This window comes from Microtus pennsylvanicus, chromosome 8 (assembly GCF_037038515.1).
Source record: "Microtus pennsylvanicus isolate mMicPen1 chromosome 8, mMicPen1.hap1, whole genome shotgun sequence".
Taxonomy (NCBI): Eukaryota; Metazoa; Chordata; class Mammalia; order Rodentia; family Cricetidae; genus Microtus; species Microtus pennsylvanicus.
In genome coordinates this window covers 74,429,027-74,453,032 of record NC_134586.1, presented here as the reverse complement: position 1 = coordinate 74,453,032, position 24,006 = coordinate 74,429,027, and the positions used below count along the sequence as shown (strand labels likewise).

The window sequence follows — 24,006 nt, the reverse complement described above, 5'->3', positions numbered from 1 at the left end:
CAACTCTACTCTCTGCTTTGCATTCTTTCAGGGACAGTAAAAAGCGCTGTGTCAGGCATGGGTTTTTGCAAACATCATAAGTTACCATTCTAACATCCTATAACCAAAAGCTGTAAAACTTAAAATGTAACGTGACTTTAAGTCTGACCTACAGGTTGTAATAGCTCTTTACTATAAGAGGAGGCCCAAAAACCAACCCCTATTGCCACAGTTCCAGGAGTCTGATATTCCAGCAGTGGTCGCTGATGAGCTTTGTGTGCCCCATGGTAATTTTCCCCCTTTTTCTGGTTTATTGGACTTTGGTGGTCTGTCTCCCCATCCTTGCATGACTCCCAGACCCAATAATTTCCTTCTTGGGTGTCTGAGGTAGTTGAAGACTAGATGGTTATAGTTATAGTTTTCCTTGTTTATGCGACCCAGAAAAGAAATTTATTAAAGAAGTGTAAAGTGTATAAGGTTGAAAGATATCAAAAGATAGTTTTGGGTGGTAATGCAAGTTATAATACAAAGTAAATTAGGTACAAAACAGGATAGATAATGGCGTGTTTTCTCTGAATTTGTCAAAAGTAAAATGGACTAGACACTGTTGATGTACTTACTGCCTATATATATTGTGTATAGTTATTGTACTTACTGTATATAGTTTTTCTTATATTAGTTATAGCCTTTTTAAATTTTAGAGAAAAAGGGGAAATATAGTGGTATTTTGTTTATTTTAATAAATAAAGTTTGCCTGAAGATCAGAGGGCAAAGCAGCCACACTAGTCAGTCATACAGGCCAGGCAGTGATGACACACACCTTCAATCCCAGCAGCCACACTAGTCAGCCATACAGGCCAGGCAGTGATGGCACACACCTTCAATCCCAGCAGCCACACTAGTCAGCCATAGAGGCCGGGCAGTGGTGGTGCACACCTTTAATACCAGCACTAGAGAGGAATACAAGGCAGGATGGAACAGGAACTCACTCTTTTTTCAGTCTGAAGATTTCCTAGAGATAAGAGCTCTCTAGTAGCCTGGCAGCTTTGCTTTTCTGATTTTCAGCTTGAATCCCAATGTCTATCTCTGGGTTTTTATTACTCATGCTACATCACAGTTCAGATTCAGAGAGACTGCAGCAACTCTGCCTTGGTTTTCTTCCTATGGCTGAGGGCTCATCCTAGCTTCACTCTGCTCTTGTCACAACTCTTTGGCCACCATGTTCTCCAAATGAAGAAACTTTTGGGCCTCTTTCACAAACAGACCCAAGAATAATGCTGCTTAGAGACTGATCGGTGGAGTCCACACAGACACTCACCTGACAGGAACATCAGCACTCCACTCTGCTTCACCTGTGAAAGGCTCTGTGCACTTAAGGTTCTGTGTCTGTAATTCCCATCATCCCCAAAATAATAACATGTTCACTCATATGGTTAGCTCTCTCGGAGTCTGCTCTGCTGCTCCCTCGCCTCCCTTAAATTCGTCACTCAGGGGGCTGGAGAGATGGCTCAGCAATTAAGAGCATTGCCTGCTTTCCCAAAGGTCCCGAGTTCAATTCCCAGCAACCACATGGCGGCTCACAACCACCTGTAATGAGGTCTGGTGCCCTCTTCTGGCCTGCAGGTATATATGCAGACAGAATATTATACATGCAATAAATATATATATATATACATACATATATATAAATATATATATATATACATATATATATATTTTTTTTTAAGAAATTTCATCACTCAGAATAACAATGAAAGAAAAAAGCACCTGGCCAAGCCTTACAACATATACTACTAAACCCTTTCCAGCATGTTAAAGGCTAAAATACCCTCCATTTCTATTTCTAGTCTTTCTTGGGGAGACTTTCTCTACTCTTCCTTTTTTTTAAAACTCTTTGTACTAAGTGACAATACTCAGCCCTGTAAGTATGGACTTTAAAGGAAAGCTATTAATAGAGCAATCCAAATGTCTTCAAAATTCAAAAACCAAAATTAATTTAACAAGAAAAAGCTAGCAAGCCCATAACTTCGCTGTGGAGATGAATCTCTAACAGTTCATTCAAAAGTATTACAATCCTCTGGGTGTGGACCCAGGGACTCACTGCTCCTCTCAGCCTTTCCTCCTATTCCATCTGTGTGTCCTGCCAAACTAACCCACAAAAGCACTCTTAACCAGGGATCCCACAGCACCACAATGAACTAGAATCCAGGAAGGGCAAAACAACTAAAAAATGGAACACCCACCCAAAAAAGACAAGTCCAGATACCTATACCAAGAAACACATCAAACATCCTAAGTCTAGATACCTAGATCTGAGCCCCAAAATACAAATATGAACAACAAAGACAACATGCCTCCTTCAGAAACAAAACCATTGCAATAGGCCCTGAGAAATGCAACTTAACTGATGCACAAGACAGGGGCTTCAAAATACTGATCATGTATGTTAAAGAGGGTGTGAACAATTGTCTTAATGAAGACCATGGAAACACACTGGAATGAAATAATGAAAACATTTCAAGTACAAACAGAATCACTAAAGAAAACCAAAACTGAGATAAAACTGTAAATGAAAAATTCAGGAGATAAAAAAATCTCATAGGAAAGTCTCAGGCATTGAAGACAAAGTAAAAGAAATGCATAACTAAGTCAAAGAAAATGTTAAATCCAAAAAAATCCAGGTACAAAGCACTAGGAAATCTGGGACACAACGCAAAGACCAAGTCTACAAATAATAAGAACAGAAGAAGGAAAAGAAACCCAAGCCAAAGGCAAACAAGGTAATTTTTTAAACAAACTCACAAAAGAAATTTTCCACATCTAAAGAGGAAGTTGCCTATCGAACCACAAACATATAAAACACAAAACAGAGAGGACCAGAAAAAAATTACCCATGACACCTAACAACCACTAAACATACAGAACAACAACAAAAAGGATGTTAAAAGAGGCAAAGGATAAAGACCAAGTCACATATAAGAGCAGGCTGACTAGAATGCACCTGACTTCTTAATGGAGACTCTGAAAACCAATGGGCCTGGACAATATTCAACAACCTGAGACCACAGGTGGCAGCCCAGAATACTACACACAGCAAAACTACCACTAATAATTGGGCAGAAAAAGAAAACGAATATTCCACAATAAAACCAAATTTAAGCAGTTTCTATCTACCTATCCAGATCTACAGAAGGCACTAGAAGAAAAACTTCAGCCTGCAGAGGTTAACTATATCCAAGAATAAAATGAATAAATAATCCCAGAACAGTAAATCGAAAAGTGTGTGTATAGAGAAACAACCCACATTATTACAACAAGTAACAGGAATCAATAAACACTGCTCATTGATAACTCTCAACACAATGGTCTCAATTATCCCAATAAGACTGGATCATAAAACAGGATTCAGGGTCCGGAGAAAAGTGCTCAGTTGTTAAAAGCACTTTTTGCACTTGTAAGAGGATCTGGGTTCGATTCCCACATGGTGGCTCCCAACAATCTAACTCCAGTTCCAAGGACTCAATTCCTTCTTTTGACCTCCAAATGCACCCCAAGCATGCACATGATGTACAGACAGACATGCAGACAAAAGTGCACAAAATTATAAATCTGAATAGTAATAATAATTTTAAAAAATAGTACTCATCTTTTCGCTGCATCTAAGAAACACACCTCATCATGAAGGATAGACATTACCTCAGGGTAAAAGAATGAAAAGGTATTTCTAACAAATAAACCCAAGCAGCAAGCAATTGTGGCTATTTTTAGTATCTGACAAAAGACTTCAAACTCGACCTAATCAAACAGGTAGGAAAGGACATTATACACTCACCAAAGGGGAAAATTCACCAACAGGTACAGGAATTCTAAATAACTATCCACAAACACAAGGACACCAAGTTTATACATTACTACAGCTAAAATCACATACTGACCCTCACCCAATAATAGTGGGTGACTTCAACACCCCCCTCTCACCAACAAACAAGACAGACATCTGGACAAAAACTAAACAGAGAAATCCTGAAGCTAAATACCATAAATTAAGTGGACCCCAGGACACATCTATAGAACATGCCATCTACATACTAAAGAATATACTTTCTTTTCAGCATTTATTAGAACTATTTACAAATATTGAGCACATACTAGGACACAAAACAAATCTCAATACTGAATGAAAAATGGGTAAAGACAAAAATCGAGAAGAAAACCAAAAAAACTTTTGGAACTGAGTACAAAGGAAAACACAACACAGGTAAACCTATAGGATACTATAAAAGCAGTTCTAAGAGGCAAGTTCGCAGCACTTAAGTGCCTACATTTAAAAAAAAAAAAGATAGCTCTCATATGAACAACACATACCTGAGAGTGCTAGAACAAGAAGATGTATTATTCAAAAAGAAAAGGCAAGAAATAATCAAACTCAGGGCTGAAATCAATGAAATAGAAATAGGGAAACAAACAAAACTTGCAAAGAATCAATGAAAGGCTTGCTTCTTTGAGAAAAATCAGCAAGTGACAAAGTCTTAGCCAAATTAGACAAAAGACACAGAGGAGAGTCAAATTTATAAAATTAGAGATGAAAGAGGGACATTATCACAGATATCAAGGAAATGCAGAGAATCATAAGAACATACTCCAAAAATATGTACTCCACAAAATCGTAAAAACTAAAAAAAAAAAAAATGGGCGAATTACTTGATATAAAAGTTAAATCAAGGTCAAATAAGCAACTTAAACTACAAGCCCCTAGTGAAATAGAAGCAGTAACTACAGATCTCACAAACAAAAAGAATCCAGGGCCAGAATGTTCAACTTAGAATACCACCAGACCTTCACAGAATAAATAATAATAATCCTCAAATTCTTCCACAAAAATGGAAATTGCAGGAACAGTTACTAATTCTTTTTATGAAGCCACTATGACCCTGATACCAAAACTGCACAACGACCTAACAAAAAAGAAAATTAGAGATAAAATCCCTTAAGAAAATAGATGCAAAGTTTCTCAAATTACTTGCAAATCAAATCTAAGAACACATCAAAAAGATTATCTACCATGATCACACTGGAGTCATCTCAGAGATGGTTCAACACGTATAAATCAACAATCAACCATATAAACAAGACTGAAAGACAGAAACCACACAATCATCTCATTAGATGCAGAAAAGGCCTCTGACAAGAAGATCCAGCATCTCTTCAGGATAATAGTGCTGGAGAGACTATGGGTACAGGGACATACCCCAACACAATAAAGGTGATTTCCAGCAGACTCACAACCAGCATTAACCTAAATGGGGAGAAACTTAAGTATTTCCACTAATATCAGGAACAAGAGAAGGATGTTCATTCTCCCTATATATCTTCAATATGGTACTTAAAGACTTGACTAGAGCAATAAGACAACTGAAGGAGATCAAGGAGGAAAAAAAAAGTCAAAGTATCTTTGTTTGCAGATGATAGGAGTTTATACATAAAATTCCCTAAAGACTCCACCCAGAAACTTCTATAGCTGGTATCTGCTATAGCAGGACACAAAATTAACATACACCCCCCCCCCATACACATGCACAAAAACAGTGTATAAATAGCCGAGAAAGAAATCAGGAAAACAACACCTTTCACAATAGCCTCAAAAAAAAAAAAAAAGAGGAAAAAAGAAAAAGATCTTGGGATAAGTCAAGCAAGTCAAAGATGTGTATAATAAAGACTTTAAAATGCCAGAGATGGAAAGCTCTCCAAGTTTATGGATCTGTATTAATAATATCATGAGAAAGGCCATCCTACCAAAAGCAATCTACAGATTCAATGCAATCACTATCAAAATTATATCACAATTCTTCACAGAAATTGAAAAAATAATCTTCAGTAACATGTGGAAGCTGGCATAAGGTTTTATCCATGGTGACCAATGAATCAAAATTAAAACCCAGACATAATTCTGCACATTTTTTATAAAAAGCAAAGAAGTAAAAAATATGCACCAGAGAAAAGACTCAAGAAATGGTTCTGGTCAAACCAGATGGCTGCATGTAGAAGGTGTAGAATTCTGTAAATAGATCCATATTATTACCCGGCTTAACTCCATTAAGGTCCTTGATCCATTTGGAGTTAAGTTTTATGATGTGCCTGCAAGGTATGTTGGTGCTATAACAACATAAATGTTATGGGTACAATCGATGGCTTTCTAATTGCATTTCAAGCCTACTACATGAGATGGAAACTGATCCGACACAGCCAAGAACCAGCAGAGTAATCTACTATTACTCTGCTACAGAAGTGCAGCCCTAAAATGACTCCCAGTGATACAGTGCTATGCTCAGATGACTGTCTCACTCACCCAATCACAGAAGTTCTGTCAGTAGGTGGAAATGAACACAGGCACCCTCAGCTGGACAATGTGCAGGCAGTGAGATAGATGCCCCATGTACAGGTGTAGTTGGCCAATACAAACACAAAAACTTAATAGTATTTTTTTGTAGACTTTTTTGTTTTATTTTGCTTTGTTTTAGCTTTGTCTTTCCAAGACAAGGTTCTCTGTGTAGCCCTGGCTGTCCTGGAGCTCACTCTGTACACCAGGCTGGCTTTGAACTCATAGAGATATGCTTGCCTCGGCCTCTTGTGTGTTGGAACTATGGGTGTGAGCCACCGCCACCACACAGCCGTTTTGGCACTTTTTGGTTTATTTTTTATCTTTTGCTTATTTTGTTTCAAGTTTCCTTTTAGTGTGTTTTTGCGGATCTGTGCTTCTTGTGTTCTTGTTGTGAAAGAGAAAAACAGGACACAATGTTGAATAGGTAGGGAGACTGGGAGGATCTTGGCAGAACTGAGAGAGGGAGAAAAACATGATCAAAATATAGTGTATGAATTTTTTTTTCACAAAACGGGCTATTTTCAAATAGAGAAATCTTGGCTACTGGATAATTCCTTTGTTAGAAGTACTTATGTTTTTTTTTTATCTCAGAGAGATATATCTTTTTAAAAAGATTTTATTATTATTTTTTACATTATGTCTATGTTTGGGTATATACACATGAGTGCAGTCTTTAAGTGTCAGATCCCCTGCAGCTGGAGTCACAGAAGGTTGTGAGCCATCCAGCGTTGGTGCTGGGAATTAAACGTGGGTCCTTTCAGAGAGCAGTTAAGTGTCTGAGCTCCTGAGCCATCTCTCTAGCCTTTGTCCTTTTTGCTAGTTGTTTAAGAAATTAAACAAAGAGGTGAGATTACTCAGTGGGTAGAGACACTTGCCACCAGGACTGACATTCTGAATGAAATTTCCAGGGTGCATATGGGAAAAAGAAAGAACAAACTTCTATAAATTATATATGCATGTACATAGGCACACACAAAATAACATGTTAATTATTTTTTCTTTAAAAGAACTCAGTCACGTGTGGTGGTGCATGCCTGTATTCCCAACACTGAGGAGGCTAATGCCAGTATGGGCTATATAGATAGCATTAGTGAAATTTTGTTTCAAAAAGAACAGGGGGAAGAGAAGGAGACTAGAGTATTACACATGTGAATGACACAAACACAAACTTGGGTGGTAGAGGCAGGACAATCAGAATTCAAGGCCAACTTAAAAGATAACCTGAGACCCTATCTCACAAGAACAAAAAAATACTCAAACTCGCAGAGACTCAACTGCACATGCGGTTCTCAGACATACAGGCCCACTTTGTTCCGATACAAAGCCCTCAGTAGGACAGAGTTAGATTATGCATATTCTTTTCCTGGTCCTCAGGAAAATTTCTGTAATTTTATATAAACTTTCATGAGCAGTAAATTTGAAACAGAAAAAGATGTTGCCACCTCAAATGTTTTCTTCTGTCTTCAAGACTCCCTACTTTTCTGTAACCTTGTCACTGACACCTCATTACACTGTTTTCTGAGACAGGTAATCCAGACTGGCCTCTAACTTCCCACACAGCAGACGATGACCTTGAGTTCTTGATCTCCTAGCCTCCACCAGTGCTAGGATTAGGTGTGTGCCTAATCTATACCCCACTCTTTTTAATTAGCCTCTTTTTAATTGAAGTGTTCTTTCTCCATCATTTTGCATATAAACAGAATTAGTTTAAAATGGATCATCTTTCTTTTTTGGTCTTCTCAGAATTAAGGTCAATTAATTGGGTAAGAAGAAGGAACTCAAACTCTAGGGGGAAAAATCCAACTTGTTCAACCTTGGATGTCCTTCTCCAATGTCTCCCCATGAGAGCCCTGTTTCCTCTGCTGTCTGTGGCTACTGAGAGCTGCCTAAAGTGAAAGGCTGCTCCCCCTTGAAAAGCTTCAAAGTGAAGAGCAAGAAATGGACATCACTAACTATTTAAAATTTTAAAAATTATTTTTGTATGAATGCTTTGCCTGCATGTATGTCTGTGTACCATGTACAAATATGGTTTCCAGAGGCCAGAAGAGGGAATCAAATGCCCTGGAACTGGAGTTACAATTGGTTGTAAATCACCACGTGGGTGCCAAGAATTAAACCCAGGTCCTCTGAAAGAGCAAATGAGTGTTCTGAGCTCCTAAACCATCTTTCTAGCCTCAACCAGAATTGCTGTACATTCAGTCCACTATTCAAATCTCCAATCATCAGGTGCTTCCACTTGCTTCCTCCATTTTCACTTTCTAACCTGCTTTCTATTTTTAAAAAAAACTGTATTTTATTCATTCATACTATAGTTTCTCTTAGGTCTAATAAGGATTCTCTCATTTATAAGACCACTAATCAAATATTATACCATGAAACCACAAAGGCAGTCAGTCTCATCTCACTTCCTTCTGACTTTTCCCCTTCCCTACCTAATTTCTGGCCTTAAGAGATTCGGCAACCTGCCTGGTATTGTTGGTAGCCTGTCCCACCGAAAACCCATAAGCTATATAAACCAAAGCAGTATTTTCCTATTATATGTGAAAAAATCTGCAACCTTTACTTTTCTCTCTTCCTCCTTATAACCATTTAGTTATTTCTGGTTCTTCAAGGTGTCCTGTGGAGGATCTTGCAACTAACAGAGGCAGTGAAGGAATGCTCTTACAAGTCCTGGGAAATCATGTTATAATCTAAGATGGTCACCTATCATCAGTAGTGATTCTTAAGACGTCCCCCAGAGCCAAAAGACTGCATCTGGGCCGGCATGAATGCATTAAGCCTATCTACAGAAGATACAGGTAAACTCCTTATAAAACAAATGCAAACTGAATATACTAAGATGCCGTCCTTTCCTGTTGAAGGAGCTGCGGGCTGCGTTTCTGCCACCCAGCTCCCGGCCGCCTGGCTAGCTTATGCCCCAAAATAACAATACACAAACTGTATTCATTTAAACACTGCTTGGCCCATTTCTATTAATGTGTGTAGCACCACAAGGTGGTGACTTATCTTGCCTAACCCATATTTAGTAATCTATATAGCACCAGTCTTACCGGAAAAGATTCAGCATGTCTGACCTGGCGGCTTGCTTCATCGTGTCAAATCTCAGAGCTATGGCGTCTGAGCTCACTTCCTCTTCCTCCCAGCATTCTGTTCTGTTTACTCCACCCACCTATGTTCTAACCTATCAGGCCAAGCAGTTTCTTTATTAATTAACCAATGACCTTCCTCCATCACTTTCCTACAACATACATGTTATCAAACTTGCAAAGACATTATTATTATTATTATTATTATTATTATTATTATTATTATTATTATTATTATTATTATCACCCACCCTACCCCCAGATAGGGTTTCTTTGCCTTTGCCTCCCAAGTGCTGGGATTAAAGGTGTGCACCACCATCACCGGCTGAAGGGACTCTTTATACCTGTGGTATCATTTTATTTTGGAACAATCTGTATAGAGGAAACCCTGGCAAAAAAAAAAAAAAGCTCAATCCAAGTTTTAAATGTACCATGACCCAATGCTCTAGGGAGGCACCCTACAGACTGAGCAACGCACAATGAAAATAAAAGAAATTAATCACTGCTGTACTGATTATTATATAAAATGCTTGAAACTAGCAAATATCAATATACCTGAGTTTTATTTAACTATTTTTGGCTTAACCAAAAATTTAACCAAAAGAAGTTAAACAAAATCCAGGTATAAACTCAAATACTATGCAGCCACTTGAGAGAAACAAAACAAAAAATTATTTTTTGTCTATTCCAATATAGGCAAAAAGTTCGATTTTTTTTCAAGTTAAAAAAAAACAAGATATAGAACAGTATGCAATCATCTGTACAACAGACCCAGACATATAGACATCCCACAACCAATATAATATCTATAGCATTGAAGACTTACTTATCCAGATGGATGCACAAGAAAAGGTTAATGGTGACTGACTATGTGGCGAGATACTGGGTGACTTACAGTAAGGAAGTGAAATCTCACACTACATTTTTACTTTACTGTGCCTTCTAATTCTTTTTAAACCTGGTACATGTATTTGGGGTAATTAATGTTAACCCTAAACTCAAATATAGAGGTTTCGTGTTATTGGCTGTTTTCTACTCTTAACTCTTTTGGGGGCAGCCAACCAGATTCCAAATAAATCACACGAAGACTTACTATTACTTATGAATGCCTAGCTTTAATTTGGCTTGTTGTTAGCCAGCTTTTCTTAAATTATCCCGTCCACTTTTGACTCTGGGATTTTGCCTTTCTCTATTTCTACATAGAGGCTGTGTAGGTGGATGGCTAGCCCCTTCTTTTCTTGCTCCTTCATCTTTCCCAGATTTCTATTTATTCTCTCTGCCTGCTAGCCCTGCCTATCCTTTTCTCCAGCCTCGCTATTGGCCGTCCAGCTCTTTATTAGACCAATCGTGTGTTTTAGACAGGCACAGCAACATAGCTTCAGAGTTTAAACTACTGCAACATAAAAAAAAAAAATGAACACATCATTGCATCATTAAACAAATATTCCAAAGGATAAACAAATATAACACATCTTAATCTTCTACAACAGTTTCATATAAAGACTTAACAATGTAATTGGGGGGAGCGGTTTCAAGACCAAGTTTTCTCTATGTAACAGCCCTGGCTATCCTGGAACTCTTTGTAGACCAGGCTGGCCTTCAATTCACATAAGTCCACTTGCTTCTCAAAGTAATGTTTTTGAAGGGAGGCCAGAATCAAACTTTTTAACTTGTGAATATTGTTTTTTCTACAACAATCTCTTACACTGACTCCATGCTCATGAAGTGTACATTAAACCGCCTTCTACTTTGATCAGTTGCCCATGAACTGTCTCAGAGTCACAGGCAACTCAAAGCTTTTAAAAGCACTCCTGAAGTGTTTTTTTAAAAAATAAAATAAAAACAAAATTTTTCCCATAAATGCATAAAGTTGAAGCCAGATCCCAACTGTTTCAAATCTAACAAGGTAATATTCTTTCTGATGTTTTAGCAAGGAAGCAGCTGGCTTCACTGGACACAGAATTTTGCTTTTGAATGCGAGTTACTGCAGTAACTGCAAAGACAGTTTCCAATCACTTAGCCTTTCCTTCTCCAAAAGGAAAAGTGGTGAGCACTTCGAAAGCTAAAGGAGTTCAAATACTCAGCACAGTCACACAGTAAGCAATCAATATAAACTAGGTGAACACCCTCAAAAAACAACTGGAGGAAAAAAACATCTCTTGAAGAACAACCCTTATCACTGTAGAACTGGGAAGCTCAGCACACTTCTGTACTTGGGCTCCCTCACTCTTTATCTAAGAGTAAATATTAATTTTGTAAACAAAAAGTCACAGATACTTATTTAAATTTAACTCCTAGGTGTGTCACAATCTAAAACAACCCAAAAACCCACACTATACGTTAAACAAGTTATCCCAGCACTTGGGGTACTAAGAGACAGAAAAATCACAAGTTCAAGGCCAGTCAGGGCTATGAATAACAATACCCCTTTTCCAAAAGCAAACTAAAACCAGTAGTCCTCATACACAATATTTTTAATTTTTGCACAGAAATCAGAAAACACACATTAACACAAGAGCCCTCAACTGCTCATCTGGGCTAGTTCTAGAAATACTCAAATTTTAAAAAGAACTTATCAAATGTAGAAAACTATGCAATAACCTCCACCCAAACCTCAAAATACAATTGCCTGTTTTAATCATTAAAACACCACATGGATCATTCCCAAACATAAATACCGATTTCAGATCTTCCAAGTTTTAAAGCCCCAGGACTCTACTTTGATTATCTTGTTCTTTTATTTTCATTTTATATTATTTATTGTAAATATCCTGGTAATCGAGTCGGAAACTTTAGCATGGGACAAATAACTAGTTCCCTTCCTTCTTCCCCGACCCCAGATCTCTATATAGAATTTCTGCTCTGTTCATGAATATCACCTAGTTCTCATAACCAACTAAATCACTTCTCAGAATGACAGCACAGCACCCGAGGAGATTATGGAAGCTCAAATATCATATAAAGATTGTTAAAACAATGGTGCTTCAGTTATAATGCTGGCCTACACAAAGCAGTGCTTCAGCACAGATAAGGAAGCCCTTTTCTCTTCTGGAAACATGATTACCTGTTAAGTTAAGCAGGCTGCCAGGTTCTCGTATTATAGTCCTTATTTCACTTGGTTAAAAGAAATGTAAGTGTTCTTTCTTGAATCTCCTGAAGTTTACCAGATAAAATAGGCCTATCTAAGTATGTCTCATGTGTTTTACAAATATTTTCTTACAGAGTTCCTCTCGCAGCACCTTAGAGACAGAGTAACTTACTCAAGAGCAGGTCTCAGAACTCTGACTTTTAATGCTTCTAATATTCGATTTAACTCCACAAATGGTTCTTTTTGACTTGGGTCCACAGACAGTCCAGATTCCTGGAAGGAAACGGAACAGGAACAACAACTTGTTAGGCTATTCATTCGCAATGGGAAAGGCTGATCTAGTTATAAAATGCAGGGCTCTAAAGTCAATTTCCCTTTAGCATATATTTCTGTGGCAAACTGTCCCACCACTGTGCTTTTGCCAAGTCTGAGATCAGCACCAAACCACGAACTAAAGCTGAGTGTGGTTCTGCATGTTCAGGCCAATGAACTGCAAGCACACACTCATTCCCGGGATGCAAGGTGCAGCCGAGGTCTGTCACAGGAGGAGGAAACACCGGAACCTGCAGAGCTAAAGGAGTGTCTGAGAACTTCACAGGCCAGATGCTAAGAACTTTGCTTACCACCTCTCTTTCCACATGAAAAAACAAACTAATTCTCAGTGATATAATTTGCTGTAAGATGTGTACGGACACATACACACACCTCAAAAGGTATGAAGAAAGACCCGAGTGCCATTTATCTCAACTGTTTCAAATAGAAAAGACCTAGATTATAGATTGGTTTATGATTGATTCCCTTTAAATTATTTTATCTTCTGAGTTCTTCATTTTTAAAACAAAAATGCAACAGAGTGGAGTTTGGACAAATGAAAAAGGGACTGAATCCCGGTTCCTTCAGAAAGGCTTCCCGAACAGCCCTGGGCACATTCCTTGACTCTCCAAACCTCACACTTCTCATGTGTAGAACAACTACTACTACTTCACAGTGGAGTGGAGAGGAGTAAACAGGGTGTGGCTCAGAGGAAACACACAGTACACAGCAGCTACTACTACCATCCTCATGGTGTTCCTGTCTAACAGAAAAGACGAGCAAGGCCCACCAGGAGTCAATTTTAGTTTGCAATTCATCTGATACACTTTTACTAGATCAGAAAAACAAACATTAAAATCTTGTGTCTTTCCTCTTCTCTGCTCTATTAACCTTTCCTATCAAAGGAGGAAACAGGAGTAGACAGTGCACTCGCAGTGCTGGGGAAGCTGAAACAGGAGCAGTAAAGGGACAGCCTGGGCCACACAGGAAAAATATCATCACATCTGACACACTGACTAGACTAGAAACCAACCTGTCAGATTCCAAATAAGGAAAGAATAACTCAGATGTTAAACTTTAAGAGTGTTAATTTCTTTTTTACCTTTTTTAATGACTTTTACTTATTGATTTTTTTTATTGAGCTCTACATTTTTCTCTGCTCCCCTCCCTCATCAATCCTCCCCCAAGGTCCCCATGTCCCCAATTTACTCAGAAGATCTTGTCTTTTTCTACTTTCTACTTCACATGTAGATTAGATCTATGTAAGTAAGGGAAGGGCAATTAAGACATTAAATTGCAGCACCATAACTTCTAAGAACGTAAAAAAATGTCCTAGCAAAATGAAGTTACTCATAGTATTAAAAGATTACAAACCTATCTACAGTCTGAGTACATACAAAGCCCCATCTGGAGATAATGCAAACTCCACAGCATTGCCTTCTTTACTTTTCCCTTGCTTTGCTGGCATGCGGTTACCTGGCAGAGCTCCTCAGCTACATCCAGCATTCCTTGTCTGAAGAAGTGTTCCACCATCACCTCGTTGAGAAGTCGCTGGCTATCCGCCTGCCAGCAGCCATCTATTCCCACACTGCTAATGTCAGAGTCAAAATTCTGGGGGGAAATAGAAAAGAATCGTGTATAGGTGACTTTCTTTTTTCACCCCACCTAACAGAAAGAAACAAAGGTTTGCATCTTCCTTTGGTATCAGTTCAATTCATTTATACAATCACAGGCAGGGGCTTTCCTAGTGCATCTTTTAAATCTTTTCACTCTTGAGAACTACTGCTGGAATAATCACACATAATAAAAATATAAAAATAACTTGAGGAGCACTTTGGAAAAAATGTATAGATTTAACACTGACTTCTGTGAAATTGAAACCAATAAACCAATTTCTGGGCATTACACTAGTGCAGTATTTTCAGAAATATGTTACAGTATCTGCTAAAAGCATGCTCAGTACAGCACTATCTGTAATGCAAAGGACAGAAACACACACACACACACACCTCCATCAATGTAGGACTGCTAAATAAACCATGCTACAGCCCAACAATTAACTGCAGTTCTGAGGCTGGGAGTGAGGAGGTGGGAGAGCCAGACAGTGCGTGCAAAGAGCAGTTTACTATTAGCAGGCCTACACTTCAGCTATGGATAGATACATAGTTTGGACTCACAGAGTCCACTGCAGACTCTGAAGCTGAAGTAAGGTACATTCAAAACTGTGAACACAACTGGATCTGCGACCTACGGAAGACTGCCATCCACACTGGGAAGGGCAGCGCAGAGTTGTATGGCACACAAGGAACCAAACACAGCTCAAGTGGCACAGAGAGGAGGTGACAAGCACCAAGGTCAAAAGGACAAGTGTTGAAACCCAAGGCTTCCAAGCTATCATTACAAAAATGTTCCAAAAACAAGGGCGAACACACACACACACACACAAAAAAAAAAAAAAAACCCTGAGGGTTAATTGCATGAAAACACCTGTGGGTTATTTACTGGAGAATGGGTCCTTTAACAGTGAAGAAAAATGATTCTCCTTCCCCCAGCAGTCATTAACTGCCAAAAGCTCCCCAGCTAGAGTGGGGTCTCAGGAGCCCTCACTCATCCTTGTTTTCTAATAGAATCTCTTGTGCTAGAACTTAGCCTAACCAATGGGAAAAACACAAACAACTTAAATGCTAAAGTAATGCACATATGAACCTACTAATGAACCACCATCACCTAAAAAGATTCTGAGTTTTACTTCTGCTTATCAGAGACCCTGTATTTAAGAGTTGATTCATGGCAGGCCACCGACACTTTACAACAAAGTCATTTATAGTTTCTGTGCTATCTATAATAACCAAAACACAAGGGAGTAGTTTGTTCTTCTGAACTCAACTAGAAACTCAAAGAATGATAGGGCTATTTTACTACCCCAGAGGCCATTCAAATGAATAAAATAATGAGTATATAATGATGTAATCTACAAATTCAGGAATCTGCCGATAATTTTCCACATGCCTAAGCTTATGTAACAAGCAGCAACCATTTAGAGTTATACCCTTCACTGGTCTGTGAACACACACAGCCCCCAGGGTGGCAATAACTCATCTAATAATTACTTCTCAATCTTATCAACCTCCTATTAATATGTCACCAGGTATTTAACTCCCCAGGAAAGAAGGAAAACAACCATGGAAAATAAATATGCTTTCAAAGACATTTTACTTGTTAATATGTATTACCAGCTTGCTTGTTTTTAGAAACAAGTTCTCAAGAAGCCCAGGCTGCCTTCCAACACACCTGTAATAACTGATGACCTTGAACTCCCAACCTCCTGCCTTCCTCACAAGTACAGACTAAGAGTATATAGCACAATGCCTAGCATACTGGCAGGTTTGTTTTTTTTTTTAATTTTTTGGGTTTTGTTGGTGTTTTTCGAGACAGGGTTTCTCTGTGTAATAGCCCAAGCTGTCCTGGAACTCGCTCTGTAGACCAGACTGAACTCAAACTCACAGAGATCACTGGCAGAATTTTAATAGTCACTAATAATTTCTGTTGAAGGACGCTTCCCAGCTTTCTTGAGGACTACAGAAGTCATTTCTGCCCATCTATGAGGCCACATCCCATCTTCCTCTGTAGGCATTTTGGCCATTCATACATGTGAGTAATAAAGATGCCCCCTTGCCATGAATAAACATTCTGCCTAAGGTCAGACCAAGCCTCTTCCCACCTTCTCCCCCTTACAGCTGCTTTTAAAATAATCCAACAGTTATCACCAACACTATCTGCTCACATAATGAAATTATTTGGATATTAATTTCTCTAAGATACATACCAAAAATAAATGCCGATCCCTGAGTCTCGTATTTAAACAATATTATGGAGTTTTACAAGGATGCCTTCACATTTTTCCTTTCTAAGGGCTTACTATGGTTACTACTACATGGGAAAGAAAACTGGAAAAGCCCTTCCAGCAGAAGCATCCTTAGTCACATTGAGGCTTTGAAATGTAGTCGCTCACTTTAGAAAACAAGCAAGAACAATGCATGTTTCTGAGCACCCTTCTACCATGTTTACTTAAAACAACTAAGGAAGACAGGAAAACCTTTCACAGTTTTACGTTCTGGTTGCCCATAATAGATTATAAACAGATGTTGAGATGCAAAACAAGTCAAATTCTCTTTGTTATAACTGCAGATTCTTTTTCCTTTGGGGGGGGTAGGGGTGATGAATAACTATTTTTTTTCACTTTTCTATTTTATTTGTTTTTTAAAGGAAACGATCTTTTTTCATTTTACACACCAATCCCAGTTCCCACTCCCTCCACTCTTCCCATCCCCTCCACCTTTCCTCCCACTCCTCCCCCACTCCCCTTCTATTCCTCTGAGAGTGGCAAGGCACATTGGTCCATGGAAGGACCAAGGCATTCCCTACTATATATCTAGGCTGAGCAAGGTATCTATCCAGAGAGATTCTAAAAGGTTCCAAAAGGCCAGTATAAGCAGCAGGGACAAATCCTGTTGCTACTACCAGTGGCCCAGCAGTCTGCCCCCAGTCATAAAACTGTCACCCACATTCAGAGGGTCTAGCTTGGTCCTATGCTGGTTCCTTCCCTGTCTGGCTGGACTTGGTGAGCTCCCATTAGCTCAGGTAAACTGTTTCAGTGGGTGAACCCATCATGGTCTTCACCTCTTTGCTCATATTCTCGCTCCTCCCACTCATCAACTGGAGTTTGGGAGCTCAGCCCAGTGCTCTGATGCAGGTCTCTGCCCGTTTCCATCAGTTGCTGGATGAAGGTTCTATGGTAACATCTGAAATAGGCATCAATCTGACTACAAAGCAAGGTCTGTTCAGGCACCCTCTCCACTACTGCTTAGGGTCTTAGCTAGGGTCATCCTTGTGGATTCCTGGGAATTTCTCTACTGCCACGTTTCTTGCTAGCCCCATAACGGCTCCCTCAATCAAGATATTTTCTCCTTGTTCTCTGTCTCTGTCCTTCCCCCATCTCAACAATCCCATTCCCATTTCTTCAAGTTCTCCTCCCCCTCCCCTTATTCTCTCCTCCTCTTCAGCCCTCCATTTCCCCACCCCCACGCTCCCAATTTTCTCAGGAGATCTTGTCTATTTCCTTTTCCCAGGGAGATCTGCATATGCTTCTCTTAGGTTCTCCTTATTACTCAGCTTCTCTAAGGTCATGGACTGTAGACTTGTTGTCCTTTTCAGATAGTACCCACTGAGGATAACTCACTGTTGCATCAGAGCTGGCATTCCTTCCAGCCCGTTACTAGGTGACCAAACACATTTACATAGCTACCCAGGAAATCAAGCAACACTGTATACCAGCACAGGCACTAATGTAAAGAAATACCTGTCTGTTATTAACATCGTCTGCTTTACTTTTTCCTTTCATATTCTTAAAACAATGAGAACCAACCTATACATAGCACTTCGGAAGCAAAGACCAGAGGATCCTGAATTCAGAGTCCACCTGGGTTACACAGCAAAACCCTGTCTCAATATGTCAGGCATGGTGGTACACACCTTTAATCCCAGCACTTGGAGATCTCTGAGTCTGGTCAACAGAGTGAGTTCCAGGACAGCCAGGACTGCACAGAGAAACCTTGTCAATAAAGAAAAAAGGAGCCTGACATGATGTTCTTACCCAGGGAGGAAGGACCAAAAAAGGCAAAGCACATGTTCAAGGGCATGTCCACTTGCACAGGATGCAATAAAGCTTGGAAAAAGAAATTCACAACACGCTAAATCTAGAGACTATCTCTTTGGAGATCTCATGAATTCAACCAAATCAATTTAAAGACTAGTTTTCATTGCTCACCAAATACAGTCATAAATCATAGTTACTAACAGCTCATGATAAAACATGTCAATTCGCAATGTTATTTTAAAGCTTCCCATCTACTTTGAAGAAAACCTGACATATGACTCCAACAATTGTTCCACTGCAGGTCACTGCTGCACCTACAAAGAACTGGGTTTTTTTTTTTTCAACATCTGGTTAATCTGGATTAGAAAGAGAGAGACTCCAAAGGACTCCCAACAAAGCAAGCAGACCTGGACTGGGAAAAGATGGCTACTTCACACTCAACTCACAAAGATTACAAGTTCAGAAGATATGGGAGCAAACTCCCCAGGTCATGAGATAGACAGACTGAGGAAAGCCATGGGCAAAAAGAACATGAAATTCACAAAGGAGGCCATCCTAAAGGTTACATGTGAAAAGCCGCTCCACCTCAAAAGATCAGAAAGGTAAAGTGAGTGTGACCAGACATGACTTCACACACCATCTGGTTAATCTTTACAGACTTGCAAATGTGGTGAGAAATGAGGGAACAGGACTGCCAAACAGGTTGGGCATGACTGTAAACTGGTGTAAAAACCCCCTAGGAAAATATCTGGCAACACCCTGTAAAGCGGATAATAAATGCAGGATCCATGAGGAAATACACCTGTACGGAGGCATAGAGTAGACAGCAGTGCTTCCCAGGCTACGGCTGGGAGAAAACTCAGAAGGGCGGCAGCGGCAGCGGCAGCAGTACAGGAGGAATCTAGATTCCCACACCATCTTTCTTGACATCTTACTGCCTCCTTTGTACAATACTCACACTCACACCTCTGCTTTGGTTTTCAAAGTGAAGAGAAAGGTAGATAGAGCACACTAGTAAGCTTTTTACCTTACAAGCACAAGGGCATAAGCCACACCCCACACTGAGCTCTTAAAAAGGATAAGCATACTCCATAACCCCGTCTGTCACACCCCATCCAAGGATCTCACGGTCCAATCTGCTATCTCACTGTCTCCTTATTAGAACAGAACAGAAGAATGTCAGTGATTTTATTCTCCCAGAGATGGCAAACATCTTTTACCATTCTACAAGGGGAGAGAGATGCCTGTGCATATAGCAGGTGCTCTCAAGACCCTAAAGATCACTTCTCCCAAGGAATTCTAGCAGAGAAAGGGTCCTTAAAGTCTCAGATCAGCTTTTCTATTTTTTCTCTGGCTCTAACATAAACCTCAGTTTCATACCCATGCTCAGGAAGGCACTTGCTGGGATGCAGATTAAGTTAAACAGTTGTTCAAGATGATATAAATAAATAATGTACATGAAATGTTCCACAAGTATTCATGCAATAACAAATATCCAACATGCAATAGGTGAATCTGAGTTAGTCCTTGCCACCAACTCTGATGCCACATTTAAAACAGCTTGCATTAGAAAACACAACCTTTAAAGTTTCATTATTGTTGTTGTTGTTGTGTGTCTGTATGATGTACATGAGAGCCACGGCACATATCTGGAGGAATCAGTTCTCTCCTTCCACCCTGAGCACAGGGATCAAACTCAGGTCATCAGTTGTGCATTTTGTACTTTTATGTGCTGAGCCATTAGAAAACATAAACAACCAAATAAAAGAATGACAAAATCCTTAATTTAAAAATCACTTAAACTGGGTATGGCAGCAAATTTGTCTAGTCCCAGAAAGATCCTGAGGAGTTCAATGCCAGTTTAGCTTAAGCTACATAGCTGAGACTGCTTCTCTTAAAATAATACTCTCTCATACACACACCACTTGGATCCAATTACAGATTCATTTGCACAATTTGCTGCATAGGTCTTTTTATGATTCTTGGCCTAATTTGCCACGCGGGCTAGATCAAGCCCAGTACTTCATCTTCCATCTTCCTGATGAGGTAAAGTGAGAATCCTCCAGTTTAGAGGGATTATCTGACCCTGATCCTGTGAGATCTGACTACCAAGCTCTAGGCTTTCTTCAGTGGCCTGCACTGTAATTCAATAAACGGTTCTCATCTAAACAATGTAGCTTCATTCAGTTTGGAACAGGATTTTACCAAGAGAAAATTTCGCCTGGTAACTAGAGCAGATGATGTAATATGACAGATGGCAGAGAGCAAACCTCCAATGCAGCTCCCTCTGGGCAGAGGCAGTGTGCTTCCATGCCAGTGCTGATGCTCAGTAAGGACGGACCCACAGATCATTTAGTGCTTAGTTGGGACGCTTGGTTCATATAAAAGACGTTTTTACCCAAGCAAAGTGGATTTAAGGAAAGTGGTAGGCAGGGGATAACTGACTCAGAGATTCTCCCTCTTCTCTTAATACCTGTGCTTTGTCTCCTATGTCAGACTAGCTTCCTTCCAAGAACAAACACCACCAGACACCCTTCTCCTAATTAGGGTGACTACTGCTGTGAGGAAACACAGGGAGCAAAGCTACTGGGGGAGGAAAGGGTTATTTGGTTTACACTTCCACATTACAGCTCACCATCAAAGATAGTTTGGACAGGACCCTGAAGGCAGGAGCTGAGAGGCTATGGAAACTTGCTCTTGATGGCTTGTTTAACCTGGGTTGGTCTCTCTCTCTCTGTCTCCCTCCCTCTCTCTCTCTCGTTTTTCAAGACAGAGTTTCTCTGTAGCTTTGGAGCCTGTCCTACTAGCTCTTGTAGAGCAGGCTGGTCTCGAACTCACAGAGATCCGCCTGCCTCTGCCTCCCGAGTGCTGGGATTAAAGGCGTGCAGCATCACCACCACTGGTTTTCCACCTGCTTTTTTTTTTAAAGCACCCAGGACTACCAGCCTAGGAGTGGGGTACCACCCACCAGAGGCTAGTCTCTCCCCTATTAATCTCTAATTAAGAAATGCCCAGCAGGCTTGCTACAGCTTGATCTTATGAGGGCATTTTCTAAACTGAGGTTCCCTCCTCTCAGATGACTTTAGTTTGTGTCAAGCTGACAGAGCTATCCAGCACACTCCCTTCCCTAGTGCTCTAATGAAAACCAATCCCCCACCCCCTCACCTGGCTGCAGTGTACACACCTGGCTGGGAAAGGATCCACAGAACAAGGACTGAGCCAGGCAGACAGAAGAGACTACAGCAGTTCCTACTGAAACCAGGCAACTTCAAAAGCAAGAGCTTCTAAAGGTCAAGACACTTTACTACACTTTAACAAATACCTCAATAAAGTTCAGCCATGGCACACTGTATTTTGACTTTTATTACTCTTATTTGGGGTAGAGAATAGTTTGGTAAGTTTTATTTTATTCTTAGGGAAGTCTTCCTTGCTTTGTAATCACCATTTCCTCTTATATTGGAGAGAGAGAGAGAGTGTGTGTGTGTGTGTATAAAGTCATATCTGTACCTCAAAGCTCAACTTAGCTTTCTTCTTAATCAGAGACAATTATCTACTCTTCTTCTTCTTTTTTTTTTTTTTTTTTGGTTTTTCGAGACAGGGTTTCTCTGTGGCTTTGGAGCCTGTCCTGGAACTAGCTCTGTAGACCAGGCTGGTCTCGAACTCACAGAGATCCGCCTGCCTCTGCCTCCCGGGTGCTGGGATTAAAGGCATGCACCATCACCGCCCGGCTTCTCTACTCTTCTTAATAACCATCCTCTACTACAGAAGGACACATTCATCATACACTACAACTTTAGTTTGTACTCAACTTCACTCACTCATCTCCAATCACTGCTTTAAACTAAGCACAAAGATCTTTTTTTCCAAAATCTTTTCATTAGAGCAGTCCTCTCACTCATATGGCCAAAGGGGCACTAAAAGATGTCCCAACTCTGGAACAGCAGGCAGGGCCAATGGGAGGCACCAAACTACAAATGACACTGAAATTTAGAAAAGGGTAGAGTTGAGGGTGCAAAAGAAGCCTCCTGTCCACAAGGCCTGTTCCAGGCTTTTCTTCAGTCACCAGCATCCAATGCCACTGGCCAGCCTTCAGAATGCCTCCTACTCAAACCCCACGGCTACAGCCACAGCATGGTAACTTATTTGGGGTGTGGGGTAAGACCTAGTTCATAAAAGGCTGAAGGCAGTGAAGCAACTCCAAGGACAAAGGATTGCTCAAACCGCAACACCACACAATTACAAACACACAGTCATACTCCAGTGGCCACTGATTAGCACAGGGGAAGCTCCACTGAACCAGGGCCTGGGCTGCTTACTGCAAGTGGGTGAACATGTAGCACCAACGAAGTCAAAGCCAGACGTGACCTCAAACATGAGCCATCAACTTCCCAGAACTAACTTCTGGACAGATAACCTGTATTCTGGATGCTGGCCTTCATCCTCACCAAGACACCAACAATCACCACAAAAAACAGGGCTGCTTAGTTACCCTTCCGTTATGTTTTGCGCAAAAAAGATCTCCCACCAACTCCAACTGTGATGCTGCCACAAAGTAGAAAACACCCTTTTAAAGGCATTCTTGTTGTTCAATCCTGGAGAGAGGGGCTTCCAAACCTGAATTTACTGCATCAAGTAGTATACTATACAGTACCTAATGGGAGCAGATTTCAAGAAACTATCCATATTCTTTAAGGAACCTGAAGCAAACAGCTTATACACACTACCTATGATGGGAACATGTCCAGGGTGGGGGACTCAAAGGTCAACTTCTACCATCAATAAGGTAATACCAGACACTGTTGTCTGACTCTGCAAACCGTCAAGGAAACGTCAGAGGAAGGGGCTGAGGAGTGATCTGGACTGCATATAACACGCATGTAAGAGTGAACAGCTCAAACCAAATGACAAGGCCTGGACCCGACCCTGGGAAGGAAAGTAGTATCATTTTCTTAACATGTGTGAGCAGCTAATGGGCTATAAAAGGGAGGGAGGGAGGGAGGGAGGGAAGGAGGGCAAAACTGTGAATGTACTGGTGTGAGAACTCTGGGCAGGGCCTGTATAGGTAATGGTTCCCATCCACAATCCTCCCTGGAGCTCATAGGAAGGTACCAAGCAAATCTCTTCTCACCTACAAGGTACCAAGTCTCCTGCCACACCCACAGTCACTATGCTGTCCCTGGGTGTAGGTTCTGCGGCTTCCCACAGAGGAAGGTCCCGCTGGCCTGATCTGGACACATTCTGCCACCTAATTTCCAAGTTCTACTTCCAAACAAAGCAGCACTGACTGCTGCATCACTGTCCTCCCTGCTGCAGACCTGTCTGAGCACAAGACCTCACCGCTGTGCTACCGCTTCCCATTCTTGAAACATAAAAGGCAGTTCCAACTGGTTTCCTGGAACTATTTTTAAAAATATTAGCTATCTCACTTTTTATACTGTCAGCATTAAGACAGCATTTTGTTTCCTCAATGTTAGCTGCTCCATCTAGTGGCAGAAATCCAGTTTGG

At 40.3% G+C, this 24,006-nt stretch overlaps 1 protein-coding gene across 2 annotated transcripts in view; it reads right to left on the bottom strand.

Annotated features, from left to right (window-relative positions):
* The window catches only part of Rmnd5a (required for meiotic nuclear division 5 homolog A), a 67,079-nt gene that overhangs the window by 24,500 nt on the left and 18,573 nt on the right, over positions 1 to 24,006 (bottom strand). For both annotated transcript variants that reach the window (XM_075983869.1, XM_075983870.1), the window contains exons 3-4: positions 14,321 to 14,455; positions 12,705 to 12,805 (exon numbers count right to left, since the gene is read on the bottom strand). In XM_075983869.1, the coding sequence (XP_075839984.1) occupies positions 12,705 to 12,805; positions 14,321 to 14,455 (236 nt within the window). The remainder of the gene's footprint in view (positions 1 to 12,704; positions 12,806 to 14,320; positions 14,456 to 24,006) is intronic.